This window comes from Equus quagga, chromosome 2 (genome assembly GCF_021613505.1).
Source record: "Equus quagga isolate Etosha38 chromosome 2, UCLA_HA_Equagga_1.0, whole genome shotgun sequence".
In the NCBI taxonomy this organism is placed as follows: domain Eukaryota; kingdom Metazoa; phylum Chordata; class Mammalia; order Perissodactyla; family Equidae; genus Equus; species Equus quagga.
Genome location: NC_060268.1, coordinates 169,488,046 through 169,507,582, shown reverse-complemented (window position 1 = coordinate 169,507,582; position 19,537 = coordinate 169,488,046). Strand labels below are relative to the sequence as shown.

General features: G+C 42.6%; 1 protein-coding gene across 2 annotated transcripts in view; it reads right to left on the bottom strand.

Moving 5' to 3' along the window:
* PNLIPRP3 (pancreatic lipase related protein 3) overlaps positions 1-17,795 on the bottom strand; it is a 34,532-nt gene extending 16,737 nt beyond the window's left edge. For both annotated transcript variants that reach the window (XM_046655404.1, XM_046655406.1), the window contains exons 1-5: positions 17,579-17,795; positions 9,532-9,686; positions 4,431-4,550; positions 3,628-3,759; positions 1,048-1,156 (exon numbers count right to left, since the gene is read on the bottom strand). In XM_046655404.1, coding sequence (XP_046511360.1) covers positions 1,048-1,156; positions 3,628-3,759; positions 4,431-4,550; positions 9,532-9,686; positions 17,579-17,627 — 565 coding nt within the window. In that variant the 5' untranslated portion in view covers positions 17,628-17,795. The remainder of the gene's footprint in view (positions 1-1,047; positions 1,157-3,627; positions 3,760-4,430; positions 4,551-9,531; positions 9,687-17,578) is intronic.
* Between the last annotated feature and the right edge of the window lie 1,742 nt (positions 17,796-19,537).

The following is a 19,537-nucleotide window of genomic DNA, read 5'->3' as shown; positions in this document are numbered from 1 at the left end:
TGTAATAGAAGCATATTTCAAAGAGTGCGGGAAGCACAGAGAGTTAACCACCTGAGGAAGAAACATTTGAGATGAATCTTGAAGGACGAAGAGCGGATGCTTAGGGCGGGGGGCAACAGCACGTGCAAAGACACAGACAGATGAAAACACTTGACGAAATGTGAAATGTTGCTCTGACAAGCTAAGAAACTTTGGGCAGCGGGAATCTTCAAGCAGTGGAGTGGCAGGGCCTGTACTGAGAAAGATGATGACACAGTCAGTGCTTGTGGAAGACTGGGCTGGGGTACCAGCCAGGGACGGCCAAGATCCAGGCAAGACGTGGAGAGGACCTGAGCTAGGACAGCAGCCAGCGTGTGGAGAGGCACAAAGCAGATGAAGGAGACGGGAGACGGGCTGACTGACTGTCGGTGGGAGATGCAGAGGAGAGAGAGGCCAGCCAGCTTGTGGATAATGGAGCTGATATTTTGATCTCCAATCACTTGACTCAGTTGGTTTGGAAATCAGAGTGTGGGGAAGAGATACGGTTAATTATCATCCTCAAACACCTAATTCATAGTGTATACTTCATTCTGCAGCTTATTTTTAGACTTAACAGTATATCCAGGGGTAATAGTCAAAATTTTAGCAACTGGATTGGCATGGGCATGCCCCTTAAACAAACCAATTCAGCACTGCCAGCATGCACTGGGTGAGCTGTTACACAGAAGGACATCCTTCCAGGACCGTCAGTGGGACTCGAACTCTGTCCTCGTATTAGTGGTGTGCAATCACAAAGTATGGAGTCTGTCACAGTTCGTTCAGCCGTCCCCTACAGGTGGACGATCACAGTTTCTATTACTGCGCCACCACAGATAACGCTGCGGTGAACACCGTTGAACCTGTCTACACACTCAGGCTTGAAAGCCCTTCCACCTTCTGGTGTAGGGGAGTCACGGTCCCTCCCACATTACACTTGCTTCTGCTACTTCATTCGGTGCTCAGACACTTGATGTTGTGTGTAAACAAATGCGTAAACAGGTTCCAGGCCCCCGTCCCGGGCAGGCTTACCGGTTATCCTTCCAAGGCCTGGCATCCTTGACCCAGCTTCCCCAGCCAGGTGAGCTCCCAAACTGTGGCCAATCAGGTGCACTTTAGAAGGGGAATATCCGAATTTTTTCTGATAGGATTTTTTTTTTAAAAGAAAACAGAACAAGTATTTTAAAAACAGCAGTCTGAATGGGTTAAATGTGCTTAAAATAAAAGAGGAGCTGACATATTCTCCCTCTCACACACAGGATGGGACGGGTAGAAGGACAGAGTGGCCTGCACGTCCACCCACGTCTGGCTGAGTGGAGAGAGCATAAGGCCGACCTGCAGGAATGCCTCTGTCAGAGCTCTTCTTGCGCTGAGGGGCCTCACGGTCTTCAGGAACAAGAGGACAGCCCAGTGACAGACATCTGTGGCTTCCAGCCCACGCCCATCCTTCCTGAGGCCCAACCCTTTGGGCACACCCCCAACACAGGTCAAGGCAGCTCACGCCTACGCTGTTACCTGCCTCACCTGTGTCTGTTTCCTCCAGGTTAAGGTAACTCTAGCAAATGTCTGGGATAGCTTTGGTTTTCAAAGAGGGGCTTTTAAGAATATTCACAAAGAGGGGCCGGCTCGGTGGCACTGCCGCTAAGTTTGCACATTCCGCTTCTCGGCGGCCCCAGGTTCACTGGTTCGGATCCCGGGTGCGGACATGGCACCGCTTGGCAAAAGCCATGCTGTGGTAGGGGTCCCACATATAAAGTAGAGGAAGGTGGGCACGGATGTTAGTTCAGGGCCAGTCTTCCTCAGCCAAAAGAGGAGGATTGGTAGCAGTTAGCTCAGGGCTAATCTTCCTCAAAAAAAAAAAAAGAATATTCACAAAGAGACTACATGCCTAAGAGTTCTCACACACACACACCTCTTAATGGGGAACAAAGGAGCAAGGTTTTAGTTTCATCTAAGTTTCAGGCTCTCTTCATGATAATAGTGAAAATCAAGCAATTGCCTTCACTTGGATAGATTAGTCATTTGATCGAATGTTCCATTTTTTTCCACCAGTAATGACAGTATTCTGTGCTGCTTTACAGGAGTATTTTCTCTCTCATTTACATGTGAATAGCTGCCTGGGAAGGGCTCCTGGTCCTGAGGGCCCCCTTCCTCCACTGCCACCATTTTAAATCTCGGCTTTCTCTATCTTCCTCCACAGGCTGGGATCTGAGATCAGCTCTGAGCGCTCCTCCCCTTCAGCCTCCTCTCCTCCTTCCCCGGCTGCGTCATACCCCCTTCCCAGGCACCTGATTGCCCCAGGGCCAACCCAGGTGCGGACGTGGCCTAGTTTCCCTGTGATGAGATGACAGAAATGGAGGCAGAGAAGACTCCCACCTGTCCCTCAGCCGCTCCCTCTGCGGGCCTGGCTTCTGGATTATTCCCTAGGTCCTCTCCCTCCCTTCCCCTTGGGCCTCCAAGCAGCTGGGTCAATTCAATGAACGTTCAATTCAGCAAAACTTCTCCCTTGGGTTCAGCAAATATCCCCTCCCAGCTTTCTATAAGCCACTGTTGTTTATTTCCTGGTCCTAGAAGAGCCCACAACTCAGGCCCCAGGATGACGAAGAAATTCACAAAAGCTTAGGGCTGGTTTCTCTCTGAGGAGATGAGTCGACTGCATCCTCTGTGTATAAACACTCACCAGCAGCTCCTCCTGCACTCCAGCCTCCCCTGACAGAGTGGGAAGAGCAGACAGAGAGGTGTGGGGGCAGGGATGAGTATTTGGCTCCCGGACGCCTTCTCCAGGGGCTGTTTCCTAACTGCTCTCAGGGTCCAGATCACCTCTCCTGGCTGCCCGTCTAAATGAACCGCCCCTGGCCCTCTCCATCCCACTGCTTTGGGTTTTCTTCCCAATACTTGTCCCTCCATTCTGACAGAGCAGAAACACCAGCTCGCTCACTGTGCACCTTCAGTACCTAGAGCACTGCCCAGCCCACAGCAAGTGCAGAGCAAAATATTTGTTGAATGAATAAGTGAACCCTCTTTAAAAATCCGGAAGGGTTATAAATCTTTAGATTTTATTTCACTGCATTTTAGGGTGGGAAATTACTTTCTCTAACGGTAGAGCATTTGCAGATTTATAAATGTCCTTCATAAATAGCAAAGTCTGTTTGATTCTTTTAGAAATTGTGTAGGTTAAAGAGTGCGGCCTGGACCGGCCTATAGACCTCACTAATTCACCACCACGGATTCAATTTCTGTGGGAAGATGCATTTCACGCTCTAAACAAATAGCGTTTGGAAGATGGAAACAGTTTATAGTCATTAAGGATAGGTTTGCAGTGTGGTGGAAACTAACCCAGGTGACCCAACACACTGACCGAGGCAGTGACCTTGGCCCGAGGGGGGCATTTGGTGATGAGCCTGTGAAGGGACACTGCCACCAAGTGGTGCTTCGTGTAACCACAGGCTCTTCTTCCACGAGAAGTAACCTCCCTTTTCTGGCTACCATACAGGAAGGCTTATTATTTCACATGTTCAGTGCTTGCATAAACTGATAAAATCGCCCCAAATTCTTGGTGTTATGATACAGAACCAATTAAACATAATTTTTTAAAAAATCAACTCTTCTTACCACAAGAACATCAATAAAATAAGCCACCTCTGCACCAACCACTCGGAGATTGTTTACGGCATGGATATATTCCAGCGAACCGTTAATCCAGTCTAAATTAATGCAGTTCACATCTTCCACTTTCAGCAACACCTGGTACAAAGAATTATTGTAAGTATTAAAGAATTAAGGATTAAAGAAAACCAAAGTGCCAAAACAATTGATTGCATAATAAGAAGTAACACTAGCAGGTATTGAGAACATACCACGTGCAAGGTCCTGTTGTAACCCTTTTACGTACACATAGTAACTTATTTAATCCTCAGTTACAGATAAGGAAACCGAGGCTCAGATAAGTTAATTAACTTGCCCACAATCACAGGGCTAGTAAGTAGAATTATGACATGAATTCAGACAGCCTGACTCCCTTATACTTTATAACATTGTAAATAATTATTTGCTTACTATGTTAGCAGTCTATTAATCTTGAGTATAAGAGAGGAAAATTAAGTTCATGGAGTGAACTTGGAAAATTTTTTCCTGAAGTTAAACAAGAAATTGATCATACTATCCAATCTTTTGTCAAAGGTGAGAATTTAGCAAAGAATAATTATAAAATGTGCTTCTTTTATAATGTGTGAAATTAATATAATAAGTGAAAATAAATGGGAAGTGGGTAATTCTACTTGAGGCCTTGGAACATGGACAATGGGGATAATCAAATGGAGGATTTCCATAAATACGGATTAATAGCATGCGAAGTACATTCCCATTAAACATAAAGCTTTCATACTAGTGTAAAGACCAGTTTATTCCCATCATACATTACACATCACTTGCTGCCATTTGCCATCTGTTTTCCATCCAGCTATGTTGATACGGGTGATCTTGTCTGTTCTGAAGTGCGAGGCTTGGATAGTTAAATAGTTAACCGCACTGATCTCCTGTTTCAAGTGAAAAGAGATTAGGTTAAAACAATAACTCAAAATTACTTTACATTTAGTAGAATTATTCTAAATCTACTCAAAGTCTTCTGCTAAACATGATTTGAACAACCTTTTGTGTTGTGTTTTGTCTTTTTTTTTTTTGAGGAAGATTAGCCCTGAGCTAACATGTGCTGCCAATCCTCCTCTTTTGGCTGAGGAAGACTGGCCCTGAGCTAACATCCATGCCCATCTTCCTCTACTTTATACGTGGTACGCCTACCACAGCATGGCTTGCCAAGCTGCGCCACGTCCGCACCCGGGATCCGAACCGGCAAACCCGGGGCCGCTGAATCGGAAGGTGCACACTTAACTGCTGCGCCACAGGGCCGCCCCTTAACAACTTTTTAAAATACATTTTTACCAAAGAAATAGTTACCACGACATACTGTAAAAGTACCAAGAAATTATTAATGCATTATAAAGTTCAATATACAAATTTAATCATGAGGAAAGGAAGTAAAAATGTTTGGTCTTAAGGCAATGTTTGTGAGACAATGTTGGGTCAGTTTCAATCAGAATTTCAGTAAACCTTACTTGTGCATAGCACTTCTCAGCTGTCAGTATAGTTCACGGGAATTGCCTTATCTGAGGCTTGGAAGCATGCTAAGGGTAGCAGAACAGATTGTCCAGCCCACTTTATGAGAGAGGAACAGAGGTTAGAGTCTCACCACATGAACTACAACAGCGTGTTAAAGATAATTTTACGTGATCAGGTTCACTTTTCTTTCGACTTTCTTGTATTTTGTTGGATTGTTTTTACAACCAAACTCTCAAAGACTTCAGAAGTCATTTCGTTAATAAGAAAAAATTAAAAGGCACAAGGATAAGCAATTCTATCGAGAAAGAATGAAGACTCTCGACAGCAAATAGAAAGTCTGACAATGGTGAGTCCTCTAACAAGAAAGCAGCACATTTAGATACTTATGAAATTCAAATGAAGAGCCTGTTACTAGCCATCTGTGTTTAATAGTAATATACAGTTAATCATACAACTTGCCGGCTAGTTAAAGCATCTCCAAGACAGTATGCACAGGATTATGAGAATCATAAGCTGGTTACATAGTAATTATAATATAGCTAACACTTGTATCTGTCTATATGCCGGAAGTTGTTCTAAGCTCTTTATAGAGCAGCTCAGTTAACCCTCACAACACGGTGAGGTAGGCACTAATTTTACAGATTAGGAAGGGGCACAATGAGAGGTCAGGTCTCTTGTCCAAAAGTACTGCAATTAATGAGTCCTGGAGCCACAGTTCAGACCCACGTGGTCTTTCTCTGAAGTCATGTGCTTAAGCACCAGGCCCTCAAGTTGTGATCTGATCAGTGTTCTCCACGGAGAGGGCCCAGTCTGGATGTGGGATCCGCTGAGGCAGGTAATAAAATCAATTGTATTCAGGCTTTCTAGGAATCACTTCTCTGCTAAATAATGGAATCCAAGTGCAAAAACTTTTCTCCATCTATGTATCTAAAAGAATTCGGATGCTCCAGCTGGAGCCCCTTAAACACCTGCTATATTCCTGTTTCCACACCAAAAAAGCCTACTTTGGAGAGGGAATTCAGTGGAAAAAAATTAGTTTAGTCTTTCCCCATCATAAGAATAGTTTGTAGAAGTGGGACCTCGAGGAAGCCTTGAAGTGGCAATCGGACAAGTACCGTGGGATCCGAGCATCCTCCATTTTCACAAACGCCACTGAGGAATTTAATAAAGTAGGAAAGGCAGAAAAAATGTTTTTGTTCACTTCACATTCAGTCTAGCATACAGCTCTAAAATGGCGTGCTAACCTAGAAAATGGGAAACTCCAAATAACACCATGGAATCAAAAGAAGACAACTCGAATTCTGCTGCCACAAGGATAGAAAATAAAAAGGGTGTCAGAACAGAACATGTTATCCAGAGAAAGGGCTCATTCAAGTATCAGTATTTAGGTGGGTGCTCTGGCCTTTTCTCTTCACATTCTTATCTTTACTTGTCATGGAGCCTAATTGGTGTGAGATCAACCCATTCCACAACTGCTGACCATTTTCCAAGTGACCTCATTTCCAGTCAGTCAAAAACAGTCACCAGTTATTTCTGTTCTAGCCTTGACACAAGCTGCAGGCACAGAAACTACAGTAATTATGCAAAATGTGCATCACCACTAGTGACGGCATGAGCCATTCTAGATTAAGGACTCCTGAATTCCTGGGGGATGTGGGTTGGTCTTATTCTTGCAGAAATGTAGCTGAGAAGACCTATGATTCTTAGAACACCAAGTTTATTGTACCACATTTACCCTCGACAATTCTTCCCACTGAGAGAACGATATGTTAAACCATCGCATAGTTTACTTCTGCTTTCTCATAAACAAAGGCAGTCAAATTTGTGCAGCACAGCAGGTGGGTCAAGCCTGGAACACTCCTTGGATTTAGTAGTGCACCGTGACTCATCCTATATCCTTACTGTTGTTAAAAAGCTCTTTAACAGCAAACTCTCGGGCTTCCATCCATTGCAAAACTTAGGTAAAGATCTGGTTTGTCATACACGATTCTTTCCAAATGGAAGGGAGTGGGGAAGACATGAGGAACATTGTGTTCACGGTCTCTTTATCAGGAAAGTACTTGGTTTCTGCTGTTCTCTTCACGGCCTTTAGGGCCTAGACTCGCCTAGACTAGTTTCATCACCTTCCGTGTTAGTGCCTGCGCTATACAAGGTTCAAGTGCAAGGTCACTGTGCAGAAGGGGAAAGGACCAATGAGTCCTATGAGGACTGAGGGCCAAGACTGGCAGATACGGTTAGTCCTGAACGGACACATACACCCTGCGAGTCCTAAATGGACAGAGAAGCTGCCCAAAAACATTCCCACTCAACATAGACTCTCTTCACATTTTTAGAAATTATGGTAAAATATACGTAACACAAAAGTTACCATTTTAACCATTTTTTAGTGTACAGTTCAGTAACATTAAGTCTTTCACATTGTTGTGCAACCATCACCACCATCTTTCTCCAGAACTTTTTCATCACCCCAAACTGAAATTCTGTACCAATTAACAGTAACTCTCCATGACCCCCCGCCCAGACCCCAGTAACTACGACTCTCCTTCCTGTCTCTACGAAATGGCTATTCTAGCTTCCTCGTATAACTGGAATCATGCAATATTTGTCCTTTGGGTCTGGCTTATTTAACTTAGCAAAATGTTTTCAAGGTTCATCTATGTTGTAGCATCTGTCAGAATTTAATTTCTTTTTAAAGCTGAGTAATATTCCTCTCTGCTTTTTGACAGTTATAAAAATCAAACTTTTGAGGACAGTTTCTCTATGAGTTTCTCTATACCTAAAAGAAAGGCTTTCCTTTGTTCTAGCTAGTGCCATCCCCTACAGAATAGATGGCACGTTTCAGTAAAGAGCTGTGTGTCCATATGCCTGTGTGTGTCTGGTAAGTGGACAGCTACAGAGGCAGAGCAGAAGGCTATCTTGGCTGGTGAGGCCGCCCCGTGTGTGATGGATCTGATGGAAAGCACACCTCAAGGTTACGCATGCAGGAAGAGACTGGAAATGATCTTGCATTGGGAGTGCTCCTTCTCTACGCCTTTCTCTCTTGTTCCCTAAATAGGGGTGCTCCCCCCAGGTCTGATATCCTGTTCTTTTCTCTGTCCCTTACATCATATCATTCTTTGGGTTTCAACTCTGACCTCCGTGTAAAAGACTTTTGAATCTCTTTTTCCAGCTCTGGACTGCTTGCTAAGCTAAAATCTAAACTAAGACTAAAATCTCCAACAGCCTGCCCAAACCTCAACTCTCCAAAATTTAACTCATTCTCTTTCACCCCAAATTTTTCTGACAAGAGGGGGCCATCATTCTTCCTACCACTCATGTGGAATCTCAGGACAGTTTATGATATTTACCGTGTCAATTTTCTATTATCATACTCACTCTTATTACTCTGGTTCAGGCTAGTCCCCCATGTCTGAACCAAACTGCACCATAGCTTTCTACCCAACACTGTCAAATAAAACTTTCAGTGATGATGAAGTGTCCTATATTTGCACTGTCCAACCTGGTAGCTGTTGGCCACATGTGGCTATGAGCAGTTGAAAGGGGGTTGGTGCAGCTGAAGACCTGAATTTTTATTTAATTTTAATAGACACACGTAGTTATAGCTCCCATGTTGGACAGCACGGTACTAAATGGTCTGGCAGTCACCTCCAGACTCCCCCAGCTCCAGGCAAGAAGGTACACTGCAGCCAGAGCAAAGGTCCTAAAGCCTCTTTAAAACCTCTCAGTGGGGCCTTTGGCTCACAGGATGAAGTCCGAACTCCACAGGAAGGAGTTACACAATTTGTCCCTAAGCTACTTTTCTAACTAACTCCACATCTGAGGACTTCCTCTCTGACCCCTGTCCACCTCAACATGTTGTCATTCATCAAACATGCTCTACAGTTTCTCTCTTTGACATATTTGTCCATGTCATTTTCCTGTCTGTCTCTGCTTATGAAAACCCTGCCCATCCTTCAGGACACACCTCAAATACGTGTTCTCAAAGCCTTTCTTGGTTCCCATCCTCACCCGCAAGGGGAAGGTAAGCCTGAGCTCCCAGACTCTTTTATTCGTATCTTCCATCACAGACCATAATTTGTGTTGCAGTGGAGGTATTCGTGTACATACCCTGTTCCCTCTAACATAATAAACTCAAGACACTGTCTTGTTTATTCAATTTAATGCATAATAGATACTGTTGCTTGTTCATAGTCTTATACCTTGAAGGCTCTCAAGTAACATATGAACTGAATGAAATATCAAGTTTGCCTCATATGAAACAACATATTCTGAGCAATCTTTATATTTAAATACTAGGACAAATAATACAAGAAAAAAATCTAGCTCACAATAGTCAAAAGAAATATTTGCCATTAAATCAATAGGTTCCTGCTTCTATATCTAGGGCTACGGTCAGCTTACCTGATAGGCTCTGGGATTTCGTCTAGTGTAGAGCAGAAAGCGAGTGTTTATCTCCTCTGGAGACCAGGGTAAACCTGCCAGCTCCCTTGACAAAGTCCCCGTCCATGGTAAACCATCTCTAAAGCACCCCACCCTTTCATAGCAAACTTCTTTTCCTGCAGAAAAAGATGGAGTGTCATGTCAACCAGGCCGGAGAGAGTCTGTGTTTCTCACCATGAGGGTTAATTGAAATTAGTCTTTAAGTTAAAGAAATCTGATTCAGGGAGATTCTCTTCAAAAAATGCTCTCCTCCCCCCTTCTCTCCCCCTCCCTCCCCATATTATGACCGTGACCTTGTGGACTGCAATGCTGCAGATGAGAGTAAATGGGCTTTGGAATCAGACATTCCTGGCTTTGGGCAATTATTTTACCTTTTTTGAGTCTGTTTCCTCCTCTGCAAAATGGAAATAATATCTCTTACCCTACAGCCTTGTTATGAAGACGAACTGAGCTGTGATACAGGAAAGCCCTTGTTAATGGGCCTGAGACCTAAGATGGAATACTGTGTCTCCCCTGAACTTCTGCCTTTTCTTATTAGAGTGAAAGCTCTTGACGAAAGGGATCTTTGTGTCCCCATGATGTGAGCCCAAGGTGACCTGGCCTACATGCCAAACTATATGACCCAGTGGACTTTTTTTATGGTATGAATTAGGACTGCCCCAGGGAGAGAAGCCTGGGGCATCCTCACCTGCATGCCGATCTATATGGCCAGATTCATATCTAAAGTTATATGACCGCACAATAACCAGACCCCATCTGCACTGAAATCATTTAATGACTTTTTACATCATCTTTTCTTTTTTCCAGTAAAAATAAGTCATGTACCCATGCCTTATAAAATTAGCCCTAACCCTCAACTCGGGGCAGCAGCAGGAGCTCTGACTGCCCATGGGTCTTGTCCCCATGCAGCAGCAGCAGGAGCTCTGACCGCCCGTGGGTCCTGTCCCCATGCCAGTGGGGGCAGCAGCAGCTGCTCTGCCTGCCCATGGGCCCTGTCCCCATGCCAGCAGGGGCTGCAGAAGCGGCGGCAGCAGAAGCTCTGACTGCCCATGGGTCCTGTCCCCATGCTATTCCACACTATTCTCTAAATAAAAGAGCACTACTGCCAGATCTTGAGAGTCTAAGAAATCTTTCTTTCGACTCCTCGGCTCACCGACCCCGCATCACCCAGAGCCTAGCACCATGCCTGGCACACAGTAGAAGTCTAATGTATGTTTTCTGAGAGTGCAAATGAGATCAAAGTTTCACTTAGTTCTAACAAAGTTTCTTCTTTCCAGAGCTCAATTTACTCCTCTCTAAAATGAGGGGCTTTGGGGAAACTGAATCATCATCATTCTGTCATTCACTGACTCTGATTGATCCTTTCACTATGGCCTCTCATTGTCAGTTTCATTTAATACTCAGAGAGGATTGAAAACCCCCAAACAAATAACTTTATTTCATTCTGTTTTGTCGAGGAATACTTTAATTTATTCAACCAGGATTATAATTTATAATTATTATTTATTCAATATATTTTTGAACTATTTATTCACTTTATTGCTATTATTTATTAAATTGATTAAAATGTATTCAATTTATGATTATTCATTAGTATTGGTTACTTCTGTTCGAAGACTTGAATTTGAGGATTTTCTTTTATCACTTCCAAAAAATACTAAATCTTTGACTCTCAAGTCCACCAGATTTTAACTTCAAAATTTTAGGAGATTTTGCTTTTTCTCCATTGCCTAAGAATGAGATTCCACAATAAATTTAAAGAAGAGAGAGGATAAGGAATTAAAATTATGTTTTTAATCAAGGGAATGTTTGTACATTAAAAAAAAAAATTGTACAGATGACCAACATACCCTGCTCATCCCAAACCCAGCCCTCCCCAGAGGGATCTTGCAGATCCTGCGGTTGCCCCCATATGTGTATAGAATGTGCCTATGCTGCCAAGTTTCGATGGATCAACTCTAGTCACACCCGATCTGTTAACTTACTGCAATAATAACTAAGGGTTTAACCCACCTATTCCTTGAATCAGCCAGGATCAGGGCAAGGAACAGAAACCACGCTAGTTATTTTAACTGTGAGAGTTTAATATAACGAATTGTTACTAATCAGGTACGGGAGAACTGAAGAAAACAGGGACCCTGTAGCAACTCAGAGGTGGTAACTGCAGGGAACAGCTGCCAGCGCGAGGGTTGCAGAAAGAAAAGGAAGAAGTCGAGCTATTTAAATATGGAATCTTGGGGGAGGGGCTGCTAGACCCAGGGGACAGGGTGCGGTACTCCAGAGCGGGGACTCGCGCTCCTGAGGACCGGGTGCTAGCTGGCTGGAGCTGGCATCTTTGAGTGGGCACCATGCGTCTGGTCTGGGAGTACTGGAAAAACTGCAAACCGGAACCCACTGCTGCCACTGGAATGCCTGTTTGTGCCGGAGTGCAAAGCCAGTGCTGGAAAAACGCAGAAAGGACCAGCCACAAACGGGAAGGAACACCTCCCTTCTCCCTCCTGGAGCCTCCGTGTCTCTAGTGTCTCTATTGACAGCGCCTGCTGGGGAGTGGCTGAAATGGTGAACCGTGTTTGCCACGTCCCAGCCCTGGCAAAGCAAGGCCGGCTTGAAGCTCCATAGCCGGGCCCTGCTGCTCTCCGCCGGGTCCCAACTCCTCCTCCCGCACAGTCAGTAACACTGTTTGCAGCTCCTTTATTGGCCTCTCTCTGTCAGTCATGTGGCCAAAGGTGGGGCTGTAGAATCCTCTTTGAGGGAGGGAGAATGAAGAATGTGGAACAACAGTACGATCCACCGCCAGGGGTCTTCAGATGTAAATTTTTATGTGAAAAGCTTTGTCATTTTAACTTTGCATTTCTTTAATTCTCTACATATCTGAATATCTTTTTGTGCATTTCTGACCATTTGCCCATCATCTGTGGATGAGATCTTCATGTCCTATGCACATTTTTCTGAACTTTGTTCTTTTCTTATTTATTTTTAAAAACGCTTTGAATAGTAAAGAGATTTGCCCCTTTTCATCAGATACTTAGAAAAGATATTCTGGTTTGTTCATATTTTTGTTTTATAGAGTTTACTTTTTGTCGTATAGAAGTTCCACATTTTATTCAACAAAATGATCAATCTTTTCCTTTATGGATTTAGGATTTTGTCTTGTTTAGAAACGTCTTTTACTCCAAGATTATTAACAATTTCGCTCTGTTTTCTTTCCGTACTTACATGGCTTCGCTCTTTTACTTTTAAATGTTCATCTGTCTGGGATTTATTTTGGTGTAAAGAGTAAGACATTCATCTAGAATTCCAATTCTCTTAGCATGAATTTATACAAAGTATAATCACTTTAATATCTTCCGCACCTGTGGTTATTTCCCTGTGTTTATTTAAATCTGCCATGACAGTTTTCTAATTTTTTTAGTTTTATTAAGCAACCACCATATACATTTATCAGTTAAATTGTTTTTTCCTGATTTTTCTAATGCATTAACATCTGCTTTTATTTTTATTAATTAAATTCTTCCTTCAACATTACTTGTTCTTTTTCTAGTGTCTTCAGTTCTTGAGTCATTATATTTTGATATATTCTTCAATTGAAGTGTTTTATTTCCTTTTTGATCTAAAAGTTCTTTAAAGGAGCATTGGAAGTACAGCACATTACATGAAGCTAGCTTTAATTGGTTAAGAAATCATATAAATGGGCATATTAGTTCATATTTTCCTAATTTCCACTTTCTAAATGAGTCATTTCTCTATCTTACTATGAGCAGCCTTTTCCAATGACATAGAAAAGCTGGAAAATAGATCATTAATTTATTCAAGAAATATTTATTTGAGTATCTATTATGTGCCACATATTGTTCTTAGCACTGGGGGTTCAGCAGTGGGAAAATAACCCTAGCTCTTATGGAGTGCATAGTCTAGTGAGAGATGGGGACAGACAATGAATGCAAATAAATAAATAAAATATGGTGTATGTGAAATAGTGGCAGATGCTGGGAGAAACACAAAACAGGGCGGAGTGAAAGTGCCTGTGTGTTTCGGTGAGGACGGGTTTGCAATTCAAATAGGGTGGCCAGGGAAGTTCTCACTATAAAAGGTGGCATTTGGATCCAGACCTGAGAGGGGTGAGGATTTTGGGGTGGAGAGGCAGGTGCATGCAGAGGGAAGGAAAAGCACAAGACTCTGTGGGAAGGAGCCTGTCTGGTGTGACTGAAGAATTACGAGGCCGCCCAGGCTGGAGCTGAGGAAACAGGGAGGAGCGACAATTCCATAACAATTTATTCTGCAATTTCAAAATCTAAAAATCTCTAGGGAAAAAAAGTGCAGTTTTGAGTTTTTCGTTCATTTGTTTTTCAGTTTGCAGCAAACTCACTTGGTAGCTAACCTAACTACCTACTAACCTAGGTAACTGACCTAAGCCTGTCTATCTAGACTTTATCCCACTTAACATGAATACATTTTACTACAGAAATGAACGTGTGGTTGTTTATGGGTGCTGCCTGAGAGTCCTCTGGGGTTTTTGTATGATACAGTATACCAACCATAGTCTCTTTTTAAACCTCAAAACATCTAAATTCTGGGGCGCATCTGGCCCCCTTGAGTTTGAATAAGGGATGGTGGACAAGTAGCAGGGGATGATGTCAGACAGGTACCAGAGGCACCAACACCTGGCGGATCATTGGAAGGACTTTGGCCTTCACTCTGAAGTGAGCTAGGAAGCCACTGGAGGGCTCTGAGCAGAATGGTGACACGGGCTGACTTAGGTTGGCTTCTGTCTTGAGAATAGAGTGACACAGGCCAAGGGTAGAGGCAGAGAGACCGGCTAGGAGGTTGTAGTGGTAAACTAGGTAAGAGAATGGTGCCTAAAATCAAGGTGGTAGCAGGGGAGGTGGTGAGTAGTGGTCAGGTTCTGGATATATTTTGGAGGAGGATCCAAAAGAATTTGCTGACTAATTGGCAGTGAAGTGAGAAAGAAAAGTCAAGGATGATGTGAAGGGTTTTGGCCAAAGCACCTGGAAGACTGGAGTTGCCATTAATTGGGGATGGGGAAAACTCTGGGAAGAATGGACCTGGAGGTAGAGATCAAGAACCCAGTTTTGATATATAGATTTTATATGAGATAGATACCTAAGTGGAGATGTCACAGAAGCAGTTGGATATATGAGAATGGAATTCCTGCGAGAAGTTCAGCTGGAGGTATGAATTTGGAAGTTATTAGCATAAAGATAGTGTTTAAAGCCATGAGTATGGGTGAGATAACCAAGGGAGCAAGCAGGTAAAGAAGAAGCACCGTCCAAGGACTGAGTCCTAGTACACTCCATCATTAAGAAATCAGGAAGTTAAGGGGGGGGACTAGCAAAGAAGACTGCCAAGAAGTGGTCAGAGAAATAGGAGGAAACCCAGGAGACTGTGACATCCTAGAAGTCAACTTAAAACCATACTGCCGGAGGAGGGAGCCATCAAGAGCACCAAAAAACGGGAAGTCCAATTAGATGAGGATGGAGAATTGAACACTGGCTATTAACGTGGGGGTGACTGGTGACCGTGACGTGTGTAGTTTCAGGAGTGAAAGCCTGATTGGCGTGAGTTCAGGAAAAGAGGGGAAGAGAAATGGGAAACCTTACACAGACAACACAGAAGTGGAGTTTCTAAGACGCTGTTTTAAGAACCTGCTGCTGGGAATGATCCAGTAGAGAGGAAGGAAATTGGTGAAGCAGGAAAAATAAAAGAGAGTATTGTTGTGTATTGTGTATCTTAGCAGGTGAGAGGAGATGGAGTCTAAAAGATAAGAGGAAAGGTTGGCCTTTGTTGGGAGCAAGAACAGCTCTTCTGTGAAAGAGAGGACACATGTGTGGGCAGATATAGGCAGGTAGCCGGATTGGAGTGGTGCTGGGAGCTTGTGGAGGTTCTCTTCTCTTTGCTTCTATTTTCTTTCTTTCTTTAAAGATTGGCACCTGAGCTAACATCTGTTGCCAATCTTCTTTTTTTTTTCTTCTTCTTCTTCTCCTCAAAGCCCCCCAGTACATAGTTGTATATTCTAGTTGTAGGTCCTTCTAGTTTTGGCATGTGGGACGCCGCCTCAGCATGGCCTGATGAGTGGTGCCATGTCCACGCCCAGGATCTGAACCAGCGAAACCCTGGGCCACTGAAGTGGAGCGTGCGAACTCAACCACTGGCCAAAGGGCCGGCCCCATCTATTTTTTTATTGAAATAGGAAACAAGGCCATCAGCCAAGAGTGTTGGTGGGCAGGGAGGTGTTGGAGGTTTGACTAGGGCAAGAAGAATGAAATAACCCAGGAGCCTGGCAAAATGAATGGGCGGGAAGGGAAGTAGAGTACAATGGCTTGGCAGCTGTAGGGGCCACTTCAGTTTAATAACCGAGAATTCACAGTGAGACAGTCAGCATGGTATGTGTTTTTCTCCAGGCACATCCAGCTGCACAGATGCAGGCACAAAGAGGGTGAAGTGTTGGATTTAATCAGGGTTGTGGTTAAGCCAAGTGAAGCAAGAGCACAGAGAAGTCCAATGTGTATCCTAAGGAGTGATTATGATTGACCATGTGGTTTATACTGGGGAGGGAGGGAACTGAGGAGAGAGCTGCCAAATAAAAATTTTTTTTAATAAAGCAGTTATATTTTATATTTTATATATATATATATATGTTTCTACTACACACATATATCCATTACATAGCTGCCATAATTAAAAAAAATTGAGTGTGCGTCACATTTGTGTTATTACCTTTATGGCACTCTTAAATTTGTAACATTTGCATTCGGTGCATTTGCATTCAGTCTTCTGGTACTTGCCATTTTACAATTTGTGCTTAATTCAATGAATTTCCAAACAGGTTATTCCCTATTGATAATCAACTATTTCCTTTGGGTTCTAGGGAAGCTTTATCAATCACAACCGTGTCTCCAGAGCTTAACACAGTGCCTGGCACTTGGCACGTGATTGTATTTGTTGATTGAAAAAAATGTATTAGCATCCTTGTTTAGAGAGGATTTTGAGGGATAGCCTGTGAGTAGAGATGGTAAAGAGGGTGCTGAACTCTGGAAGGAACAGATGCCACCCGAGAAGAGAAAGTGACAGTACGAGAAAATAGACCAGAGCAGACTTCGCTCACTTCTTAATTCTGTTCTGGAACTCATCAGTCTAACTGCTTTCAGCATTCAATCAGGACTGTCCTGCAGCTGGAAAATAGAGCACAGTTCCTGGCATATACTAAAACTAATGGTAGCTCCATCTCCTTCCTTTTTTTATCCCATAGAGGAGAGCTAGAGGGCAGGGACTGAAAACCACTGAAATTCTTTGATTCTATTTTGGTTAAAACATATCAACTAAAAAATAAAAAAATATATATATATATCAACCATCTTGTCTTGTGCTTATAGACACACTATTGAACCACGGTGGTAAGAACAGACAAAACCAATAGCCATTTCATAGGGAATGCATAAGGAGTCGACAGTATAAAGAGCACAGTCAATGAATATTGGGTCAATGTGTAAGAAATGTACACAGACCAACATCCCTTCGCAAAATCATGACCCCAGAGGAAAAAAAATCAACATGGAAGTTCCAATCATCATTCATCATTCATTCATTCATTCATTCAAACATTTATTGAGCATCTACTGGGAAGTCAGGTACTGAAATCAGAAATATGTATGTATTTTCTCATTTACAGCTACATACCCCTCTTAGAAGTGAAGAAATTGAGACTTCAATGGCTAAGTTACTTGATCAAAGCTAGTAACTGGCAGAGCTGGGAGCCCAGTACAAGACCATCTAGCAACTTTTATAATAATTGTTAACATTGTAAATGAGATGCTTCTCAAATGCTCATCGGATTGATACTGTATTATGCAGTTGATGCATTTACTTTAGATAATTTTATGGCAAACTGAAATATAAACAAAGTCTATATTTCAAAGTCCATGTCAATTACATTTTGGATGTGAATGTAGTCATTATTTTTAAGGAACTTATTGTAAATTATGAGTCTTACCTGTTGACGTGCTAAGGAACAAGAGTGCAGCAATCCAAATTCCAAACATCTAAGTTGATTGACAAAACCACATAAAATCTTCTGGAAGATTTTTACTTATAAAGTCTCCTCACTATAAAATATGAAGCAGTTTTTGTGAAAATGACACCACTCAGTGTTTAAGTTCTAGTCCAGAAGAGCATGGCGCTCCACCACTTTTAATTCCTGTGCCCTATGAAGTAAACGTGCGCAGCCGAGACTCCCAGCTTCCCATTACAAGACATAATTAGCAGGGTGTGGCTTGCATTATGTGATTGGTAATTAGACCTTCTAAGATTGTGCTGACCCGTCATTAGTAACACTTTGGTTAAGCACAAACTGAGTCACTCTTGAAAATTATTTTAAGGCTTTGGGAAGCCAGATACACATTTAAAAGGTAATATTTTCCCAAACCAAGATTGTACACTTTGAGTATTTCTTCCTAACATATTTCTGAGTGTAAATATCCACTTAATACGCACTGACTCTGCTAAAGTACGTTATGAGTTAAATAGTGGATGAGGCTAATCTGCTGGTCTCACCTGTGTGGCAGTCTAACCCAGCAGTTGCCCTCACCTACTCCACAGCCCAGCCACCTGGGTACAGTTCTGGCTCTGCCGCTTATTAGTAGTGACCTTGGGCGAGTGAGCCTCGCTGTGCCTTTCCTCACCTGTAAAATGGGGATAATCATGGTTCCTAACTCATAGGGTCCTTTATAGGATTGAATTACTTATTACATGAATAGTACCTAGTATATAGTAAGTACTATATAGTAGTCCCCCCTTATGCGCAGTTTCAGTTACCCAATCAATCAAGGTCTGAAAATATTAAATGGAAAATTCCAGAAACAAACAATTCATAAGTTTAAATTGCACGCCATTCTGAGTGGCACGACGAAATCTCACACTGTCCCTGTCTGTCCCACCCAGGATGTGAATCATCCCTTTGTCCAGTGTATCCACACTGTGTACGCTGCCCACCCATTCGTCACTTAGGCGCCATCTCCGTTATCAGATCCTGTCACCTTATCCTAGTGCTTGTGTTCAAGTAACCCTTATTTTACTTAACAATGGCCCCAAAGCTCAAGAGTAGTGATGTTGGCAATTCACATATGCCAAAGAGAAGCTGTAAAGAGCTTCCTTTAAGTGAAAAGGTGAAAGTTCTCAACTTAGGGAAAGAGAAAAAAATCATATGCTAAGGTTGCTAAGATCTATGGCAACTTTTATTACAGTAAATTGTTATAACTGTTCTATTTTATTATAATTTATTGTTGTCTATCTCCTACTGTGCCTAATTTATAAACTAAGCTTTATCATAGGTATATATGCATAGGAAAAAGCACAGTGTATACAGGGTTCGGTACTATCTGAGGTGTCAGGCATCCCCTGGGGGTCTTGGAACGTATCCCCCATGGTTAATGGGGAACTACTTTATTGTTAATCTTATTACTGCCATTTTCAACTATGTTAATGGTTATAAGAGCACGTTTATGTTCATATATAGCTAAATACGCCTTCACCTCATTGTACACAGGCTTCATAATACACTTTAACGTAACGCAAACTTGCCTTCTCGGCCACGACATTAACTTAAAGTGAGGAGCAATTCAATTCACAAATATCCTCTGTTGGTTTCTCAATCTTTAAATGTTCATAGAAGATAGCTGAAAGTATTTCTTGGTTTTTCTTAATTTTTTCCTCTCACCGTAATAGCGTTAAAATTTTATAAAGTATTTATGAGGCATTCGGCCTTTTCATACAAACCTTATTACATTATGCAAGAATCAGATAAAGAAGAGATTAGGATAAAGAATAGTTACAAGTCTTGGGGGCTTTGTTAGGTTGAAATATTTCCTGGTACTCGGAGCAGCCAATGAACGCTGGCACGCAGACATGCAGAAATTAGAGAGCAGACTACTAGCAGCACCGAGCTCAGGGCCTG